The sequence below is a fragment of the Dromiciops gliroides genome, chromosome 4 (genome assembly GCF_019393635.1).
Source record: "Dromiciops gliroides isolate mDroGli1 chromosome 4, mDroGli1.pri, whole genome shotgun sequence".
Lineage (NCBI taxonomy): Eukaryota > Metazoa > Chordata > Mammalia > Microbiotheria > Microbiotheriidae > Dromiciops > Dromiciops gliroides.
In genome coordinates this window covers 435,270,808-435,293,922 of record NC_057864.1, presented here as the reverse complement: position 1 = coordinate 435,293,922, position 23,115 = coordinate 435,270,808, and the positions used below count along the sequence as shown (strand labels likewise).

The 23,115-nt window shown below is 39.7% G+C and overlaps 1 protein-coding gene across 1 annotated transcript in view; it reads left to right on the top strand.

Moving 5' to 3' along the window:
* HENMT1 (HEN methyltransferase 1) overlaps positions 1-17,875 on the top strand; it is a 28,862-nt gene extending 10,987 nt beyond the window's left edge. Inside the window, exons 5-7 of the mRNA XM_044003531.1 lie at positions 3,684-3,866; positions 14,085-14,262; positions 17,344-17,875. Coding sequence (XP_043859466.1) covers positions 3,684-3,866; positions 14,085-14,262; positions 17,344-17,769 — 787 coding nt within the window. The 3' untranslated portion in view covers positions 17,770-17,875. The remainder of the gene's footprint in view (positions 1-3,683; positions 3,867-14,084; positions 14,263-17,343) is intronic.
* The last annotated feature ends 5,240 nt before the right edge of the window (positions 17,876-23,115 follow it).

The following is a 23,115-nucleotide window of genomic DNA, read 5'->3' as shown; positions in this document are numbered from 1 at the left end:
AGATTTCACAGTTCTTTTTCTGGATCTGGAGAGCATTTTCCATCATGAGTCCGTTAGAATTGTCTCGGATCATTGTGTTGCTGAAAAGCGTCAAGTCTGTCATAGCTGATCATCACATAATGTTCCTGTTACTGTGTACAATGTTTTCCTGGTTCTGCTCACTTCACTCAGCATCAGTCTACTTATGTCTTTCCAGGTTTTTCTGAAATCTGCCTGCTATCATTTCTTATAGCACAATAGTATTCCATTACATTCGTATACCACAACTTGTTCAGCCATTCCCCAATTGATGGGCATCCCCTCAATTTCCGATTCTTTGCCGATTGGTGACTTGTATATGTTATGTTTATAATTCTTTGGTTCCCAACTGACTTTACCCTAGTAACATTGAATTTACCTAAAGGAGCAGTAATAGAGACTAATAGTTCCCCCATTAAAGTATATACTCCTTGAGGACAGGAGCTATTTTTTGTCTTTGTACTCTGCTTAGCACTGGGCATGACCTTGGAAAATCAATTCTCAAGTGTAAAGTATGGCTAACAGTTCATACATGAAAACTTTCCTTAGTTGGAGGCAAAAAACCCCCTCATATTCCATATTCAGTTGAAGTTAATAGGGCTAATAATAGAGATGTTAATTTTTTTCTTTCTGAGAAAATTTTGACATGAATTTAAGTTAAGCACATTGGCCTCTGGTTTTGAAGGTTCTGTTTACTTTTTTTTTTTTTTTTTTTTTTTTTGGAAAATCAAGGTAACATTGATCCTTCTGTGCTGAGGTGCCTCTCAGATTCTCTATGGCACTTTAAAGATCACTAATAGTGGCTTACATTGTAGTTACCAGTTATGAGGACCACAGGGTGGCATTCTACAATTCTGATGACTTGAATTTATTTTATTCCCTGAGTAGGCATTTTGGTTCTGTCTTTCCTAGTCCACAGATCATTCTTGGTAGAGGGGAAAAAACAAAGTAAGAATTAAGTCACCCAGTCTTCTCTGTCATCATTCCCTTCTCCTTCCTTTGATTCTCCCTTTCCCAGTGTACCTTAAAAAACCCACTTTATTGTTTCTGGCATTAGAAAATTTAACTGACAGTGCAGCAAAATTTTGCTTTAAAGATCCACTTTTAACAAGAAATCTTATTGATATATTAAGGTCATACAAAGTTTAGATGCAACCTTGTTCAGTGATCTTTTTTTTATGGTCACCCAGGTACTTTATTTTTATTTATTTTAATTGTAAATGTATTTTATTAATTTTCTAGTTCATGTAGAGAGTTTTCAACATTTGTTTTTATAAGATTTCTAGTTTCAAATTTTTGTCCCTCCCCCCATCCCAAGACAGTAAACAATCTGATATAGGTTATATGTACAACAGTGATTTTAAAAAATGAAACGTGGCATAACACAAGGAGACTGATGTTCATTGTTGACGTGATAAATGAATTTTTAGAATTGGAAGGGACAGTCTAGTCTGACCACTCCCCAGAAAAGCATCCCCTCTACAGTGTATTTGATAAGTGATCATTTGGCCTCTGTATGAATGGGAGGGAGTCTACTTCCCAAAGAAACTCATTGGCATAGTGGCTAGAGTTGGAATTGGAATCAAGAAATTGTGGTCTAAAACCTGCCTTAGACACTTTACTAGCTGTGGAACCTTGTGTAAATTGTGTAACCACTCATAGCCCCAGTTTACTTATTTGTAAAATGGGGTTTGATAGCATCTACCCAGTAATATTGTAAGGAACAAATGAGATGATATCCATGTAAACAACTTTGCAAAAGTGCCATATAAATGCTGGCTATTTAACTTTTGCACAGCCCTAATTTTTAGGCAGCTTTTTCTTACATTATTATAAATTTGCCTCTTTGTAACTTGCTGTTGTCCTAGTCCTCACTCAGACCAAGAACAAGTCTAATTCAAACCACTACCTCATTGCCCTGCTTTGAACAACACCTGGTTTATCCTCCAACCCTCCTCTTACAAAGCCACTGGTTCCTGGGATATGCCTGATTGGGCTGTTTGGGGAACTTCTTTTCAGCATTAGCTTTCCCCTGAAGTTGTCTTGTGTGTTGTTGGGCTAATTCGCCAAGTTCTATCTATGTATCTTCCCCCGTGTATAGTCTTTTCTGATAGCCTAGGAAGCCTTCTCAGCTTGTTACAAATGTACTTCTAACTCTCATCTAATTGGTAATCACAGCCATGTAAATGCTATTTTTTAATGTAGTTTATAATCTTTTCCCCTCAACCTTCTTTTAAAATATGTCTATCGTTTCTGATCTGATTCATCTTGTTCTCTACCCCCACCCCACTCCCGGGAATCTAACATTCCTTGAGTAAAGAATGTACAATGGGAGCAGCTAGGTGGCGCAGTGGATAAAGCACCGGCCTTGGAGTCAGGAGGACCTGAGTTCAAATCCGACCTCAAACACTTAACACTTACTAGCTGTGTGACCCTGGGCAAGTCACTTAACCCCAATTGCCTCACTAAAAAAAAACCCAACAACACACAAAACAAATAAAAAAAAAACATACAATGGAAAGAGTGCAGACTGGAGTCAGAGGACTTAGGTTCAAATCTTACCTCTGCCCACTCTCCGGGTGACCTTGGGCCAATCACTTAACCTCTCTTAGCCCCAGTTTCCTCATTTGTAAAGTGAGGAAGTGGGACTATGTGGCCTTTCAAGTGCCTTACATATCTAGATCTGTGATGTAACAGAGACTCTTTAAACTTACAGCAACAAACACAGTATTAAAATGTGCATTGTGCAAACTAGCTCCTTGATGATAAATTCACTCTGGATTTAGTTTCTGATGTCTTAAGTATTTTGCACATAATTGTCTGGCCAATACTGAGCTTTGAAGGGATATGGGGAATATAAAAGAAGTGTTTTCTGTCCCCACATATACCCTGTGTCTTCCAACCTCCATGTTTTTGTTCATGTCTACTTTATTCCTAGAATGTCCTCCCTCTTTATCTTTACCAACAGAGTGTGAGCTCCTTGAGGGGCAGCCACTGTTTATTTTTGGTTTTGCATCCCTAGCTCATTGAACAGGGCCTGGCACCAAGTAAGTGCTGAATAAATTCTTGTTGGCTGATTACATTTCTACTTGTCCTTTAAAACCCAACTCAGAAGCCACCTTTTGTATGAAACTCTTTAAGAGTTGTTCTCCCCCAACCCATAGGTTAGTAAGAACCTTACCTTGATATGTGGAATTTTTCTGTACCTTTCTGTTGACTACCTGTCTGTGTGCCTTACTGGTTTAGGAGTTCTGTGTCTCTAAAATACATGGCTCATCCAGCACCTAGTACAGATAGTATGAGCTATGACCACTGTCTTGGAGAAGTTTACCATCTGTGAAGATGTAAGACTCGTAAGTGAAGCAATAGATGGGAAAAAAAAATAAGAGAACCCACTGTATGCTTGTCTTTGTATCCTTGGTACTTAGCACTGTGACTGGTACATAGTAAGTGCTTAATAAATAAAGGTTGATGAATAAATTTTAATTTATTTAATTTAACTAATTTACTATAGATATGATAAATGTTATTATAGATATTAAGTATTCTAGATATTAAGGGAGAAATCAGTGTCAAACCAGGTATAGTTTTTATTAAATTGATTTTTTTAAAGTATTTTAAGAGTCAATGGTATATTTAAATTCACTGAATCTTAACCTTTTCAGAATAGAACATCTAGAAGCCAAAGAGCTGGCCCAGTTCCCAGAAGTAATATTTGGATTCTTCTCTCCAACCACGGTTATTATCAGCACACCAAATTCCGAATTTAATCCCTTGTTTTCAGGAAAGACATTATTCCGACATCCAGATCACAAATTTGAATGGGACAGAAGACAATTTCAGAGCTGGTGAGTTTTGTGAATAACTGTCACAATTGAGTTTTGATTAATTAGAGTTAGCTTTTGATATGTTAAAGTATGCATTAAATTACAGGATAAATGAATAAATAGAAAAGCATTTATTAAGTGTTTACCACACCAAGCACTGTGTTAAGTGCTGGGAATACAAATCGAAAAGCAAAACAATTTCTGCTCTCAAAGAGCTCCCATTTTAATAAGAGAAAACAACACACACTGAAGGTTTCAGCTCTAAGTTGGACTGTAAAGCCCAGTGGTTTTCTAGGGTACAGTGAAACAGCAGATGTAAGTACATCTTTTTCTGGGTTATTTCTATTGATTGGAACCATTTCCGTTTCTCTTGAACTATTTGACAGTAGCAGGGGCTTCGGTAATGAGAACTTTCTTTTTGTGGGTCTTTTGTGGCCACTGCTACCCGAGAGGTAAGGACTGCAGCAGCACCTGTAAAACCAAGGTTGAATTTCCACAAGGGTCATTCTCCTAGACTGTCTTTGTTAGAAGCAGGCCTAGGGGTCTAAGGGTGGGCTGCTGCTCTTGGACTTAGCCTGCCCAGTAATGGCGGTTTGCTGGTCCTTGTTGTTGGCAGTGGTCGGACCCTTCTTTACAAGTTGTAGGTGCAGGGGCAGGGCTGGAGGCAGAGATCATAATGTTATTGCATCAGAGCTATACTGATGGCAGGACCACTTTTCCCTCTGATTGTACCTGTCTTTGTTTGGGCCAGGCTGGAAGTAGGGACAGTGGTTGGGGGTGGGTGGGAGACTGCTGTTTTCCAAAGCACAGAGTCTTGAGTTATCTTCATCTGGGTCTGAAGGGAGGTGGTTGTGGTTATTTGACCCACTTGATACATACTGCCCTCATTCTCATCGATAAAAAGATTTACATTTCATCTTGAATAATTTTTAAATTGGCTATATTCTAGTTTCTTTGAGTTAGCTAGATCATCCATAGCTTCTGTTGTGCTGAAGCAATTCTTAGTAGCCTCAGCCAGAAGACTTGGATTGTCTGTCCTTTTTGTCTGTTCCACACCTCCTTGCTACTCTTCCTCCTACTATCATAAGGCTTTTACTGTGTTGTGATTTTAGCTAGATTGAATATGTTCATGAGTGAGTTTCTTTGCTATGGAGTTGTCTAAATATTCCTTTTGTTAGGAGCTTTTTAGGTGAGAGTGCTTTTTATTGAAACTCTACTTGCCCAGGGCTAATTATTTACCCGCTTAGTGACCTTATAAAAGCTTATAATGAGAATACTTAAACCACAAAAGTATTAACATTGGTTAAGCTGCCAGTTACTTCATTGTTCATGGACATTATTAACCAGTTGATAAACATTAAATAAGACATTATCTTAGTTTTGTCCATTTAGATATCAGATTTTAAGTGCTCTGTTAAAATCCAGGTGTACTATATATCTTGAATTCTTCTGATCTACCAGTCTAATAAGATGTCAGAAAGAAAATAAGATTCTTGGGATGACCTATTCTTAAACCTCTGCTGGTTCTAAGAAATGATGACTCCTCTTTCTAAATGCTCATCCCATCACTTAAATTTTAGAATTTTGCCAGAGATCAGTCATGCTTGCTGGTCTATAGATTGACCTATTTATCACTTTTCCTTTACTTTTGACAGTTGAGACATTTGTCAGGTTCCATTCCTATAGCACCTTTGCAGCTTGCCATTTGTTAAAAAGTATAATGCAAGGGGGCAGCTAGGTGGCACAGTAGATAAAGCACTGGCCCTGGATTCAGGAGGACCTGAGTTCAAACCTGGCCTCAGACACTTGACACTTACTAGCTGTGTGACCCTGGGCAAGTCACTTAACCCCCATTGCCCCATGAAAAACAAAAAACCCAAAACAAAAGTATAATGCATACTTTGGGCATAATCTCCCCAAAGCATAGATATGTTGCCCCAAGAGTTAGAAGAGTATTCCTAAGGAGCTGAGGGGGTCTTCATAATGCTGTTTATCTCCTGAGTTCCAACCATTATGCTTCCCATCAGGGTTTATCAGTTTATATCAATTAGTTAGACTTGATTAACTTTTAGAAAGGGTTATTTACTCAGGTGGTATAGTAAGAGCAGTTTGTATGAAACAGAAGCCTGGGGCACATTCTTCTGCTGGAACCTTGGGAGTCCAGGAGACATGTGGGGGAAGAGTCACTTACAGCTCCTGGAGACCTTTTGCTGGAGTCCTCAAGATATTTTTCTGGAGTGGGGTGCAGCTTTTCTGCTGGACACCTTGAAGAGCCTTGGATCTCCCTCAAGTCCTTGACTTTCAGTGCAGACACTACCACCACCTGAAACTGTCCCAGAGACCTTAGCCAGGAGAGAGCTCTGGCTGAAGGGAAGGTCTTCAAGTCAGATGTTGCATCTGAGAAATGATGGTGAATTAGGGAGCACTTTTCACGATTGGAGAAAGTCCATGCAAGACGTGTGAAGAGGAGGTGGAACACTAAGTTCAGATAGTATCAACCACGCCCATTCTGCTAGAACGTATCAATTGGTGGACATTTGAAATACCTACTATGTGCCAGGCACTGTGTTAAGTGCTGAGGACACAGAGACACAATTCAGTCCCTGTCCTTAGGCAGCTCACAGTCTAATGGGGGAGACAATATGCAAACACATACATACATACATACATACACACACACACACACACACACACTGTGTGGAGAACAACTAGGGAGTCATTAGCAGAGGGATTAGCCCAGGGATTGAGGGGTTGGGAAGGTAAAATAAACTTGCTGAGGTAGGCTCTAGCCAGATTATACATAGCATTAAATGGCAAACAGAGGACTGCATTTTTTTTAGTGGTAGCAGAGTGTTTCTGAAGGCTCATGAACAGGTGAAGGCCATGGTTGGCCTGCATTTTAGAAAGATTATTTTGGTAGCTGTGTGGAGACTTTTTTGAAAAAGGAGACCTATCAGGAGGATATTGGAAAGATCCATATAAGAAGTGGGGAGAACTTGACTGAGGTTTATATTTATAGCCTTATGAGTAAGTGATGAGATGTGGAAGTAGAATTGCTGGAAAGGCAAATCTGGGTACCTAGAAGGATGGTGGTAATAGAAAAGTTTGGAGGAGAGGAAAGCTTGAGGAAGCTGAGTTTTCTTTTGACCATTTTGAGTTTGAGGTGCCTTTGCGACATCTAGGACACCTAGATCCAGCAGGTTGTTGGTGATCAAAAGCAGTTAGAGCTGTATATATGTATTTGGGGATTCTCTGCATACAGACATTCTTCTTGCCCTTTATACTTTATATAATTCCATACAGGTCATTTGTGGACTACTTTTTATTATCACTATTTTTTTCCTGTTTTTCCTGTCTTTTTGGTTCCCTGTATTCTTCACATTTGATATTCATTTGTCTGTCACTGGACTCCTTTCAGTTGCTTAGTGCCTCCTAATTCCTTTATTGTGTAGGATGGTTCTTCTGGGAGGGATTAAGTATCTGAGACAAACTGACCTTGTGGCAGAGCAGGTATCAGGACTATTGAAATGATCAAGATAATTTAGGTCATTAGGGTTAGTGAGATCTTTAAAAGAAAATGTAGAAAAGAAAAGAGCCTAGGAGAGAACCTTAGATAATGACCCACCAACTGAGGTGGGACATGGATGAGCCATCAAAAGAATCACAATTTCAGAGTTAGAGGGAATCTTGGTGGTAATGGAGTTTAACCTGTACCTGGAAAAAGAATCCCCTCAGCCTATCCAGTGCTTAGCCCCTGCTTCAAGACGTTTGAGAGGGCAGCCTGTTCCACTTTTATGTTAAGAAATTTTTTCTTATATCAGATATGAATTTGGTTCTTTGTAGCTTCCTAGTTTTCCCTTCTGGAGCTAAAGGGAACATACTTAATCCTTCTTTCACATAAAAAATGTGAAGACAGTTGCCATTGGCTTCCTACCACTTTAACTACATAACTTAGTCTCTAGTCCTTCAGGACCAGAAGCAAGTCCAGAATAGCAGTCTCTTCACTTTTCTATGTTTCTTTTGAAAAGTGATCTTTTAGGCAAGTTTAATGTTTCTCAGCTACTTTTGCGGTTAACAGAGCATTCTAGCAGATGTCCACATAGTTGTGTTATTTTTTTGTTTGTTTTGCAGGGCAGTGAGGGTTAAGTGACTTGCCCAGGGTCACACAGTTATCTGTCTCTCCTCAGTCTTCCATAGGCTCAATACATCCAGTTTCTTCAATCAGTCCTTGTAAGGAATGGATTTTAGGCCCTTAGCTATCTTGATTATCTCCCTTTGCACTTAAAAAAAAATTAATGTCCTTCCTAAAAAGTGATGCCCAGAATGAAGTAATATTCTAGCATCATTTGAGCGGGACAGAATACAGTAGTGACTATCACATATTTATTCCTGGAAGCTATGCTTTAGTGTAGTCCAGGATTATGTTGAAGGTTTTTTGGGGGCTGTTACCATCATGTTGGACTTTTGCAAAAGCTTGTTGAACTTATGTTCTACTTAAAATCCCCAGGAGACTATAAAAAGAAGCAGTCAGGCAGGAGACCAGCAGAGAGCAGTATTACAAAAGCTAAGAGAGAAATTTTCCAGGAGGAAGAAATAATCAACAGTGTCAAAGGTAAAGCAATCTAGAAGGATGAGAACTGAGAAATTGTCAAGTTTAGCAACTAAGAGGGTTGGTAGAATTCTTGAAGAAAGCAGTTTCAGGCTGGTTGCAATAGAGTGAGAAAAGAGGGTATAAGGAAGTCGGGGAAACAAGAACGGATGGCCTTTCTAAAGCCTTTGGTTGTGGAAAAGATAGAGATGGGATAATAGGGGGTTTGAGGGTCAGGTGAAGGAGAGGATAATGATGAGAGAAGGGGTTCTGAAGAATGGAAGGTGATGGAGGGCATCAAGGTCACAGTGAGAAGGGTTAGCCTTTGTAGGAGAAGGCCTACTGTTCTATCAGATAAAGAAAGAGATGATACGGTGGTGTATCACCAACGTGATGAAAACTCCCTGATCTGAATGGGAGCATTACGTTATGTTATAGTGATATAGAAGATACTTGGGTATCAAAGAAGCATCAAATAACACAAAGTACACAGACATCTCCAGTCACCCCTTGCCATGCTCCCTCGCCCAGCCTCCTGTAGTTCCAGCAGTGTTGTCGCTTCCATTCCCACCATCTCACTGTTCAGATCGGGGAGGGGAACTCAAAGACCACAAACACCTCAAAGTTTTGAGGTCTCAGGCTATTTTTAAGTAGTTCTGTCTTCTCTTTTATCCTGTCATTCCATCCCTTGCTCCATGGACACGGACTGTCTTTGAATCTTCCCATCCCACCCCCTCAATAATATGGCTTTATTTAGGAAGACCACTTTTTTTTTGTCCTTAACATTCATTGCTACCCTCAGCTCATTCCGAGGCCTAGCAGTCACGACTGTGTCTTTTGAATTCATCTTCAGTTACGTGCTATTGCTTCTCTTTGGTTGATGAATTCCCTAACTCTTCCCCTCTTCCTTCTCATTGTAATTACTTGTCAGAATCTCTTTGAGACCATTCCATCTCTCTTGGGTCAGCTTCCCCTGTGGAACTGTAGACAGTGAGATCCTACCTATTTTTCTAAAATACTGAAATCTATTCCTAGTCTAAAATGCACAACAGCTTTGTGCCCAGATTTCTCCCTTCTTAGCTGTTGCAGGCTTTAATGAGACAGTTGCCATTGGCTTCCTACCACTTTAACTACATAACTTAGTCTCTAGTCCTTCAGGACCAGAAGCAAGTCCAGAATAGCAGTCTCTTCACTTTTCTATGTTTCTTTTGAAAAGTGATCTTTTAGGCAAGTTTAATGTTTCTCAGCTACTTTTGCGGTTAACAGAGCATTCTAGCAGATGTCCACATAGTTGTGTTATTTTTTTGTTTGTTTTGCAGGGCAGTGAGGGTTAAGTGACTTGCCCAGGGTCACACAGCTAGTGTCAAGTGTCTGCGGCTAGATTTGAACTCAGGTCCTCCTGAATCCGAGGCCAGAGCTTTATCCACTGTGCCACCTAGGTGCCCCATAGTTGTGTTATTTTACATTATTGCCGAGGAAATCTCAGATTGAATAAACTAATCTTAAGTTTTGTGGGCAGTTCTTTAATACACTTCCATCATGATAGCATTTCTATTTCTCCCTTAATTCATTTCTTCCATGCTTCTTGGACATGGATTTCTTCCCATTTTTACCTTGAGGCAGCAGTGGTATAATGGCTTTGGAATGAGAATGACAGTAACTTAAGTACATACACAACCAATTACAGCTCTGTTTGAAAAAATCTCAGGTCTTTGGGGAATGTCCAGTTAAACTAGTAATATTAAGTGAAGCATAAAACAGGGTAGCATGCCATAGCATGTCATTTACCACTGTCATAGAGGACTTCCATGACAGAGTCCATTCTTTTGTTTTGTTTTTTTTTTTGTTTGTTTTTTTTGCGGGGCAATGGGGGTTAAGTGACTTGCCCAGGGTCACACAGCTAGTCACTGTTAAGTGTCTGAGGCTGGATTTGAATTCAGGTACTCCTGAATCCAGGGCCAGCGCTTTAACCACTGCGCCATCTAGCTGCCCCCCAGAGTCCATTCTTAATAGATGATGAGGTCCGTCTTCAGAATGCTGCAGACCTTCCTAAGTGGGATCCAGTATAACTCCAGAGTTGAGCCTAAGTAGTCACATTCACAAGGAACACCCCATAGACAAAGAATGCCTGTTGTCCACAGTCAAGGACTTGGATTGACTGTCTATAATGATGGTCCTTGTGTGTGATTGTATGATGGAGAAACACTTTAGAAGAATAGAATTAGAGAAGAAAATAGACAGGCATATGGGGAAATTGCACTGTACTTTTAATGACCTTCTCTCCAAAACAAAGGGCCATCTTTGTCACAATATTCTGGTTATGTGATATGGCTACCAAGCTGGTGTGGCAGCCTGCCCCAGTCTCCAGAGAATTCAAGGTTCAGGTCACCTCAAGGGTAGTGGAAAGACAAAGACCTGTAGACATGAGTTAGTTATGCCATATTCCCAGTGAAGGATTACAATGTAATTAGCAATGCAGATATATTCTCCAAGAAAGGGAAGTAGGCTAGTCATAATAAGGGGTAGACAATTGGTCGTTTGTCCAGTTACTCATTTGTTATCCAATGTTGAGATTTAGAAGAAAATCTCTGATAGGTGAATCCCTGTAGATTTATGGGAGGACCTATAAAGAATGAGAATATATCAATGGGTTGAAATCTACACTGCTGGAGGGAGTACCCATGTTGATCATAAATCAATCAAAAAGTATGCAAGGCACTAGGTTCTAGGGGTGCAAGGATAGAAATAAAGTAGCACTTATTTTCAGTTGGGAGGATATGTGATATTTGCAGAAGAACATGAGGTAATTTGAGAAGAGAAATGTGTTGGTGGAGACTGAGATGAAGGAAGACTTTGAAGGTGATAGCTAGCTGATTTTTGAAGGAAAACAAGGATTCTGAAAGCCAGAAATGAGGAGAGCATGCTCTCCAGGCTTGACAGCTTAGAGAAGTACATGGTGCAGAAAAGGGAATGTGAGAATGGAAATCAGCTGAATGGGTAGAATATTTGAAAGGGAGTAATTGGAAGTCTAGAAAGAGACTGAAGGCATATTGTAGAAGGCTTTAAATGTCAGGTTGTAGCATTTTTATTTGATCCTAAAGGCAATAGAGTCATCGAAGGCTTTTTCAGCCAGGTTAATGATAGACTTTTGCCAAAGGAATGTGTAGAAGGGTGGATGTAGGGGAGAAAGATGACTGTATCTGATGGAAGTCACTGTATTTGCTTTGTTTCTTTTGAATAAAGCCTCTTTTGATAATACTCTTAGTACTAATAATACTTACTAGTCCCAATAATTGCCATGAGGTCAAATTTAACTTCTTGAATTAGAATCTCTAATTCTGATACTTTGTTGTATATCAACATCTGAGGTTCTCGGTTTTATTACTACCCTTCTTGTATATTGGTTCTTGTGAATAAGTGTTTTTTCTTCTCCATGTATTTCCTGTTTTGTACCTTTTACTCTCTCTGGTATCTGGGTTGGCAGATATATGTGGGCAATTTTCTTTATTTTTAACTTAAAGTTGTCTGAATCAGATTTGCAAGTTTTTTTTGTTTTTTTGTTTTTGGGCAGGGCAATGAGGGTTAAGTGCCTTGCCCAGGGTGTCACACAGCTAGTAAGTGCCAAGTAAGTGTCTGAGTAAGTGTCTGAGGCCAAATTTGAACTCTGGTTCTCCTGAATCCAGGGCCAGAGCTTTACCCACAGCGCCACCTAGCTGCCCCCTAGATTTGCAAGTTTTAAGGCACATAATTAGATGTCACCCATCCCAGATCAGCCTGCAGTGATGATCTTAGTCTTGCCAGCTTCTCATCACACTCCAGATGCATGCCCCAGGAAAACCAGACACCTGCTTATTCATATCAAGTTTCCATTGTTGCCTTGGCATGTTTGGTCAAGGCATTGCCAGCCCTAAGAACTAACCTCTTCTTCCTAGGCTATCTGCCCCAGTAGAATTTGTAGACGGCTCCTCATTTTGTGGAGGAGGAGAAATGGTGTTCTCCAAATCTGTACAGACAGCCATCCATTGACAAGGGTCATTGGTCCTTTTACTTCTGCTGCAATTGTGACATGGCTTGTAATGCCCTTCTGCTTCTGTTTCCCCTTTGGAGAACTTGTTTTATTTTTTCAAGGAGCATTTCCTTTTCCCTTGATGCCCTGGAGGACCAGCCTTTTTGTCCTTAACAGGAAGACCAAGCCTACATTTTTGCCCACACTTAAGCCATTAGCTAGCGCTGATAGAAATGAAAGCAACACATTCCCTACGGACCATGGATTCCTTTAGATTTTCAGAATCTTTATAGGTAGGCTTTTCTCTAGTTATTTATCACTTGTATTAGATCAATTAATCCAGTATTTAAGTACTAAAATGTTGTTTTTCTCTGTCCTTTTGGTTTTCTGTGTTCAATTTAGCCAGCTTTCATTTGTCTATGACTGGATTATCTACCTAGTGGATTATTTTAAATCACTTGCAGCTTCCTACCCACTATTGTCAGCTGTCAAGGATGAAACTGGGTATTGTAGTTAGTCAGAGAGGAAATATATGTCTGAGAAGAGATAACCTTATGCCAGCAAAGAGTAGTAGATTACATGGTATGGTCTTAGGGTATTGAGAAAGGCCATTCCTCTCCCCTCACCAAAAAACCTCAGACTTTTCAGTTAATGAGTAAAAACTGATTCCAGAACATAGGCTTTTATTTGACAATTTGAAATATGATTTAAACTGGTAAACCTGTAGAGAGAGGAAATATACTGGCTTCTGTCCATACTGAGAAATGAATGACTGGTATAAAATTCTTTATTGAGCAATTTTTGATAAAGATCGAGACTCTGTAAAGGCACTAGGCTTGTCAGGAGTGACAATAGCTTATACTTATGTAGTACTTAGAAGCTTAATTTCCTCCCAACAGCAGCTCTCTGAGGTCGGACATCTGAAGACTCAGGCTCAGAATGGTTTAGTAACTCATCCATGGCCATTTGGCTGGGAAATAACAGGGCCAAGAATGAAACCCACATCATCTTACTTGAAGCCCATTGTTTTCCACCAAACCATGCTACTTCTCCAGAAGGCCCAAGAAAGGAGAAGTCAGAGTGCCAAAGACAAGCTGGGCTTTGTGGACAGTGTTGCTTAGGTCCACTCTTAGGCCTTTGTGTCTGACTGCTTACGTGACTAAGCCTGTTACCTACTGCATTTCAAGGCCAAATATAAATGTTGGATGGACATTGTTTTGTTATCAGTACTATTTCTTCCTCTGTTGGTGTGAATGATTTACAGTTAACACTATTAAGACATTGACCTGATGTCATTAGTTTTTGAAAAAGGTCTCCAAGTTGAGTAGTAAAGCATTATTCTTGAAACAGTTGCATTTTGAAGCATTTTATAATTGTGATATCTTATATGTACATATGTATGTATGTATGTTATATCTGTAGAGATAACAGTATATCTATTAGATATGTCGTATATAGTATATATCTCTAGACCTATCTATATTAATGAAACTCTAAATAGTTCTAAAAACTTTGTTCACTTAAAAAACTAAGTGGTTTCAGATAGAAATTTCTTCTGATTAGACTTATGGCCCCGATATAATTTTATCTAGTTTTAAAGCCAATTAAAGTATATAACTTTTAAAATTTGTCTGTTTCCCTTCAGGGCTTTAGATGCTGCAAGACACTATGGTTATTCAGTGGAGTTTACTGGATTAGGGGAACCACCACCTGGAGCTGAGGCTGTTGGGTTCTGTACTCAGATAGGGGTCTTTGTGAAAAATATACCAAACACAGTTGAATCTCTACACAGTGAAAAAACTATAGAATGTATTCACACAACAGTAAGTATTTCTTATACTCTTAAGATGAAATGCAAACTTACTAATAATCCTTGTAGGAGAGAGTCCAAGGCTAAGAGACTTTCAAGATTAGGTGTTATTTCTTCAACTCAGCAATAGAGTAATTTCCTTGACTGCATATTTGAAAAAAGAATTAAGCCTCTTGTTAGCACTAGAAAAGATGGCTGGGATGTTGCTATGTTTCGGATGTTTTCTTGTATCATTTGCCTGATACTTGAATCAAATGTTAATGCTCTTCTTAACCAGGGTGGGGAATGGTAAAACAATCTAGGGAGGCTGAAAAGGCTTAGTTATAATGGCAAGCAGTTTAATATTTTAAAAAAATATATTTATTTTACTATGGTCCAGTGGTGCTACAATGCTTGCTTATTGACTGTAAAATTAGCCAACAATTAACAAACATTTGTTAAATACCTACTGTGTGCAGGACCTGATGATAAAGACCAAGAAATTAGTCCCTGCCCTCAAGGAACTTACATTCAGTTGGGGAGATAGCATGTACATATGTTATTGGAAAGGGGGAGACACTTGAGGCAACAAGGAGGCTGTTGGAGTAGCCCAAGCAAGTGGTGATAAGGACCATACAAATTTGTGTGAGTAAATAAAAGGGAATGGTTATGAGAGAGGTTGTGAAGGTAGAATGGCAAGGCTTGGTAACTGATTGGATTGGGAATTGAGGGGTCAGAAAGAGGGAAGAGTGAAGGGTGACCCTAAGATAGATAGTGAATCTTGGATGGCTAGAAGTGTGATGGTACCCTTGAAATAGGGAAGCTGGAGGGAGAGGCAGGTTTAAGGGGTAAAATAGTGAATTACTTTTTTTATGCATGTTGAGTTTGAGATGGCTTTGGGACATTGATATGTTACCCAGCAATCATTTGGTACTGTGGGACTGGGATTCAGGAGATTAGAGCCAGATAACTGGATTTGGGCATCAGCTGCATCAAGAAAACTTAACAGATGGGAGTAGATAGCCCTTAAAGAAAGGGAACAGAGAGAAGAGAGACCAGGACAAGGCCTTGGGGCATTCCCATGTAGGGGTAGAATACAGATAATTCATCAAAGTAAATTAGAGGAGTGGTTAGACCAGGAGAGAGCAGTGTCACAAACTCAGGAAGAGGAGAAGGGAATACCCATGAGGAGGTCCATCAGCAAGGTCAAAGGCCACAGACAGGTCAAGGGGGGGAAGCCTGAGGATAGGCCCTTCAGAAATGGTTGGCCATGGAGAGAGGCTGGGAGCCAGATTGAGAGGAAGTGAGGAAGTGAATGCAGAGTATCTGCATCTATTTGTGTTTCACTACTATTTAAACATTTCTAATAAACATTACTAAGTATTAAGTGAATTTTGACTCTCGTGTTCTGCTTTTCCTTGCTTTGCATTATTTCATAAAGGTCCATTTAGAATTCTGTTACTCATATTTGATCATCTTAATTACAGTATGCATAGAAGTGTTGAAGTGGAGATGGTGCTAGGCTGGGGGTCAAGACCCCTGAGTTCTAGTCCCACCTCACTAGCTGTGTAATCTTAGGAGTTACCTTCAATCAGCCTCAGTTTCCTTATCTCTAAAATGGGAATAATAAGAGTACTTACTTCACAGCTCTTATTATTTGTGGATTTTTAGTATATGTGAAGATAAAATCAGAATATAAAATGCTTTACAAATCTTTAAAACACTGTATAAATGTTAGTAGTTATTCTATTGCATCAGTGTGCTGTGGTTAGAAGTTACAAATAATGCTATGAGAATCTTTGAACAGAGAGTGCTTGTTGTTGATAAAACTCTTCAGGTATATCCTAACAGTGGATTACTGTTTCTTGATGTCTTCATTCAACCTAGACTTGGCTCCAGTGATCCATTTTTTTGATAAAACTTTTCTGGAAGGTTGATACTTTAAGCCACTGCTTCTACATGTACAAAATGTACATTTTAAAAAATGTGATGTCCCACAGGTATCAGGATAAAAGTATTGTGAAGAATAATGTCCTTTCTTTCCTCATTCCTTCCTAATTGACCTTAAAAATTAAATGAATCTTTAAATTTAGTTAGCAGTCTGCTTGATTGGGTTATTCCAGATAGATATAATCTTTTTTTTTTTTTCCTTTTTGGACGGGGCAATGAGGGGTTAAGTGACTTGCCCAGGTCACACAGCTATTAAGTGTCAATATCTGAGGCCAGATAGGAGCTCAGGTCTTCCTGAATCCAGGGCTGGTGCTTTATCCACTGTGCCACCTAGCTTCCCCTGGATAGATATATCAATTTGTAACATATTCACTTATCATGTTCTAGAATGACTTCTAGAAATTAGAATATAGGTAATTCACTGAAGGCAGGGACTGTTGGTTTTTGTTTTTGTATATGGTTTTGTGGAGTGTGGTTTTTTTTTGTTTATTTTGTCTTTTTGTTTTTTTATCTTTAGCACTACCTTTCCAGCTTTATTATATGTTACTCTCCTTTACACTAGGTTCCAGCCCACCTGCCTTACTACATTCTATCTCATCTTCCTGCTTTTGCTCGGGCTGTCCTGATAGTTGGAATACATCGCCTCCTTATCTGATTTCTCAGATTTCTGAGCTTCCTTCATGTTTCAAATGTGGTACAGCCTCCTATACTGGCTTAGTCTTGATCCCCACAGTTGCTAGTGCTTCACTGTCACAAATTTATACACTTTGTATATTTTCTATTTCATTTACCATGTTGCCATACTTCCCTCAGTACAGTGTAAGCCCCTTGAGGGCAGTGACTCTCAATTTTTGTCTTTGTATCCCAGGTGTCTATCAGTCCATACAGTAGGCATGAAATAAAATGCATTATAGGTGCTTAATAAATATTAATAGCCCTCATAAACTTTTTGTGATGCCCTTCAGAAAGCTGAGGTTCCCCCCAATTTCATATTACTTCCCTCATCTCCCAGTGGAGTACAGTCATTTTGTAGTGTGGTTTTTTGCTTTGGCTTTTTTTCCCTCTGTGTATGTGTGTGCGCATGTGTGTGTGCACACTCAAGAGTGTGTGAGGAACATCTTCTGTGTTCTGAATAGCATCTGAAATTTTCTTCTGCTCCCTCCAGGTTGGTACAGTGATATATCCAAGCCTGAAGGAAGAAAAGTACCTTCGGAAGGCAGTATCCAATGAAGTTTTTTCTCAGATCTTAACAATGAAGAGAGTTCTACTAGAGAGTCTCAAAATGAAGAATGACAGTGATAGTGGTGATGAGCTCGAACTTGTGCACCCTGAATGTGATAAGTCCAAAAGCGACCCCACTGAGGAGACTCCCAAACCATTCTGTATCGAAAAAGTATTTTATATACCTCTGGAAAGGCTTTTGTCTTTTCCCAAAATAAAACACCTGTGTGGTGACCTTGAGACGTTAAAGATGCTAATTGCTGATGAAGTAACGCTGAGCAGTGATGGTTCTTCTGTCATGATTAACATTGTCGATGAAGAGGACTGGGATTTGAGTGGCAGTGATGGGGATGACTTACTATTTGGATGACTACAATGGGGGGGATCATAATGGTGGTGGTTCTAATAGGACTTTGCTTGTGATGGGAATGACCGTGAAGATCATTGCTAAGTCATTGTTGTTGTTTTCACAAATTCAGGGAATTAAACTTCTTAATGGGCTTGCTGTTTTTTTTTCCTGTGGGAATCTTAGATGACTTTTATTAATTTGGGGTTAAATTTAAATGATTGGGGCAGCTAGGTGGCTAAGTAGATAGAACACTGGCCCTGAATTCTGGAGGACCCGAGTTCAAATTTGGCCTCAGACACTTGAGACTTACTAGCTGTGTGATCCTGGGCAAGTCACTTAACCCCAATTGCCTCACCAAAACAAAAAACACAAAAAACCCCCAAAACACAAAAAAATTTAAATTATTGATGTTGTAAACCAGGGGTGTCAAACTGAAATAGAAATGGGGGCCACCAAAGCATTCATAAGGATCCTTGGATCCTTACATACTGATTTAGAAAAAGTCACCCATCACCAGTATGCTTGTTCTCTTGGTAAGTATGTCCCAGTGACATTCTAATCTGATTTTGGATTTGACACCTCTGGTTCAAACTCCTAGTCTGACTCTCCTTGCCAGAAACACAAGAGCAGAAGCACCTGCACCTTCAGACCACAGGGCCAGATTATGCCTTTCTGTACTAAGTAAGCATTAATGGCCAAAAAAAAAAAAAATCCCTAGTGAGACATTTTTTTTTCATTGGAACTCAGGGTAGATGATGTTGAACCCATGTCGAGGCGATTTGGCAACTGTGTTGGAGGATTTGTCAGCTGCTGCTTGGCCTTGTCCTTTACCCACCTGTACCTGCAAAGGCCTATTATACTGCTCCCTTTTGTCTTGTTTTCTCTGGAACTAAAGGGAATCCTGCTCCCGAGTTTTAAAATGGCCATGCATAGATTGTAACATTGCATTTGATTATGGAATTTGAGAAAATACTAGGGGAGATTAGCGGACAGGGGATTATGGGTTCAGAAAGGAGGAAACGTTTTATGGCTTTGAAGGAGCAGTACAGCATATAGCGGGAGAGGAGGAAATGTTAGGGCAGAAACCTCTCAAAGGCTTATGAGGTGACTATCACTGAACATCTTTTTGTAAAGGGCATCCAGTTCAGAATGAGGCATTTCTCACCAGCACCTCCTTCCACCTTTTAAGAGCTTTCATTTCTGCTGCTAGAGAGTCTCTTTTGTCATATTTTCTTTTGTGTTATAAGAACTATATTGAAGAGGGATAGGGATTGAATCTGTGACTTGAAGAGAAAACTGACCTCTTTCAACTGACTAGACCGCAACTTCACCTATATGTGTCAAATCCAGGCCTTCTTGGCTCTGACTGGTTTTAATCACTCAGCAACACTGTCTTTGCATCGGTTACATCAGGGTTTCCTTCATTTTCTAGTATCTCACAGAGTAAGGGCTTAATATATACTTGTTGAAGGGACAGCTAGGTGGTACAAGTCGGATAGAAGTTGGGAGGAGTGGAGTTCAAGTTTCACCTTAGACACTTAAGAGCTGTGTGACCCTAGGCAAGTCACTTAACCACAACTGCCTCAAATATCCAGGGTCATCCTGCTCCATATCTTGCCAATGGACTCGGCTCTGGAGGAGAGAGGTTGGTGACCTTGCACAGCCCTCTTTGAGAACAAAGGACCAACAACCACCACCACCTTTTAAAAAATATTATCAAAAGTTTGATATCAAATTTATATGATCTTTTATCCCTTATGTGATTGGTTACCAACTCTCATTGGAAAAGTATAACCTATTCTCTCTTTTTTTTTTTATGGTATAACTTTTTATATTGTACTTAGTTAATTTATCCACTTGGGATTTATTGTAGCATTATATATGACACATATAAACCTATTTTTTCAATAAACTGCTCGGTCCTTTCATAAGTAGTTTTCAACTTTTGCAAGTAGTTTGCATTTGGGGGTTTATGGAACACTATACTCCTATTGAAATTTGTTTTTAGGTCTTGCTAGTGTTGAACACATTGTAGGGGGTTACTTCTTCACCTCCTATTCCCACTCCCAGTGGTTTACTGACTACTTCCCTCAGGGTGTTAGGGGTAACCCCAAGGGGCTGGGATTTACTATAGTTGATAAGCTTCCATCCAGTGTACTCCACATTGATCAATCAGACTTCAAGAAAAGGTATTTATTTACTAAGCAGATATAATGAGAGTTGTTACAAAAAACATTCACCCGGACCGTGGGCATACTCTCCCTTGTGAGTTTAACTTTCTTGTAGGACTCTACAATAGTACCAGCTGTCTGAGAGCTACATCCATGGGGAACATTATGAGGACTCCCAGTAACCAGAAATTTGGCCACATAATCTCTTTCAAAGTTAAACCCACTTTGTTCTTACAGAGTTCTGAAGCTGCCTTTCCTCAATATATCTGGTTTGTCCTCAGTCTAACTCTCAGCTCCTGAAGCAGATGCTGTCATCATCCCTCTAGGGACACTGCTACTGACAGCTGTGGGAATTCTGGATCTTCTGACCTTCCAAATTTCACAAGGCTGTCACCTGGTCAAAGGTAGGTGAGGAAGGAGGAAGAGGGAGGGGAGAAGCACACTCCTCTATACCAGGGCTTAAACTTTTTCCACTGGTGACCACTTTTTGCCCAAGAAATTTTTACATCACCCTGGGTATAAAGGTATATTAACAAAGCTTCTTAACCTTTTACTGTTGCCAAATTTTTTGAGATTCCCCACACACAGGGTCACAACCCACAGTTTAAGAACCTTTGCTCTATATTCCTTTCCACTCACTCCCACCCTTCCCCCACCCCCCCCATGGCAATATCTTCTTATAAGTATTGGATTCTACCACCATTCACTGACTTGCTACTGCATCTGCACCATTTTAAACTAGCTTCTTGTATTACAGATAAGCCCAATACGGTTTTATTCTTTCAGCCAATCATAAGATATTTCCTGTATCATCTGTCTTTATCCAATGATCAAAACACTTTAGTCTTCCTAAAGTAAGCATTTGCTCTTTTAATTCTGATTTAATCTGAAAAGTCTAAGCCTTCTTCTGTTTGTATTAATTGGGGGTGGAGCTACACTTTATTGTATTCCACTGATCTGCTTATGAATACGTATACTTATGTGTGTGTATGTAGTGATGTTTTTGGCCTTTTTATCAGTCAGCATTCTGAGTGAAGTCAGCAGAACCAGGGGAACAATACACAAAATGATTAAAATGCCAAAAGGAACTTGAACTACAATGTTGTTGGTTTTTTTGGTTTTTTTTTGGTGAGGCAATTGGGGTTAAGTGACTTGCCTAGGGTCACACAGCTAGTAAGTGTTAAGCGTCTGAGGTCGGATTTGAACTCGGGTCCTCCTGATTCCAGGGCTGGTGCTCTATCCACTGCGCCACCTAGCTGCCCCGCAAGTTTTGTTTCAATGTAAGGATAAGTTCCTAAGAGAAGACCTGTTCAAAAGTGAAATGGGCTGCATTGAAAGGTAACAGGTACCCCTTCCCTAGACTGCTTCAAGTGGAGAATGAAGATTGGGGGGTGTTGTAGAAGACTGCTCTTCAGTTGTGGTTTTCAATAAACAAACTTTGAGGTCCCTTCCAACCCTGACATTCTTTGGTACCTTTCTACCTATAATGTTTCAAATTTTCTACAGGAACAGGAGACTTGCCTTCTGAATCCCACTAAACACTCTACTTCTCTCTGCCAGTCAGTTCTAGATCATCTATATGTAACAGAAGTGACCAAAGAGGCCAGGGCATGTTTTCCTTCCCCCCCATCACTTCTGTTGGGTCCAGTCTCAGATCTGATGCATGTTCTTGCTGCCATGTGCACACAGTCACCATTGCTGTCTGAAGAGAGAGGGCAGAAAAATGCCTTTCCTTCCACTGGAAATTCAAAAGAAATCTGGCATTGGATGTGTTCTCACAAAGAAGCCACCTTAAAAGATGTTGGAAGCTATCTCTCCTCATCCTGGTAACTCACTGAATGGGCAGTTCTTCCTGCATCTTTCTTCAGTCTCCTTGGATACAGGGCTAGACAAGTGTTGCCAGTCACATATACCCTCTAGCAAGGGGGCAGAATTTATAGCTCATTGGAAGAGGCCAGTGTGTTTGCTCAGCCCCATCACCATTAAAATATACACATCTAAGAAAGGAATTGGAAATTGAGGGCATATCCCTCAACTGGGGAATGGTTGAACAAGTTGTGGTATATGAATGTAATGGAAATACTATTATGCTGTAAGAAACAATGAGCAGGAGGAGTTCAGAGAAACCTGGAAGGACTTGCATGAACTGATGCTGAGTGAGAGGAGCAGAACCAGGAGAACATTGTACACAGTATCAACAACATTGTGTGTTGATCAACTGTGGTAGACTTGCCTCTTTTCAGCAATACAATGGTCCAAGATAGTTCCAAAGTACTCATGATGGAAAATGCTCTCCAAATCCAGAAAAAAAGAACTATGGAATCTAAATGCAGATTGAACCATACTATTTCTATGTGTTTTTTTTTTTTGGAGGTTTTTCCTTTTTGCTCTGATTCTTCTCTTATAACATGACTAATGCAGACATATGTTTAATGTTATTGTACATATATAACCTATATCAGATTGCTTGCTGTCTTGGGGAGGGGGGAGGGAGAAAAATTTGAAACTAGAAATCTTATAAAAACAAATGTTGAAAACTATCTCTACATGTAACTGGAAAATAATAAAATACTTTTATGAAAAAATATACACAGCCAAGAGCATAACAGAATTACCTCTGATAAGTTAATTCATCAACAAATTGTGGCAGCAATAGAGAAACATGTCCAAGGTGTGGACAGGATACTGATCCAAGGAAAAAGCAGAGAAAGCCACTTCTGGTGCTTGTGATAAGAGGGGGGTGGGGAGGATTCCAAAGCTCATCATCTAGTAACAATGGAGAAGAATCATCGGCCTGGAGACACACCAATTATCTATAGGATGGATTCCTGATCAAGGCTTTCAGTGCTTTAGGCTAGGAAGGCTATGGGTGGCAGAAAAGGTGCTGGCTGATTGTACTGTAAAACGGAGTTCACTATGAAACCGCAGATCAATTCAGTACCTATCCCCATGAATAAAACCAGGTGGGATGATGTGAAGAAGGCTGGAATATATAGCTGAAAAAGAAGTAAAATGATATTGGTAACTACTCTCCATACATTTTCTCTAATGGAATACAAGGAAAGCTCTGGGAAGGAAGATAAACCTTGATCTTCTATAAATTTAGATTCCCTCATTTCCCAATTTTCTGGGGTAAAGAAGAAATGGGAGAAGATATCTCCCATTCTATTTATATTAACATACCCAAACATTAAGA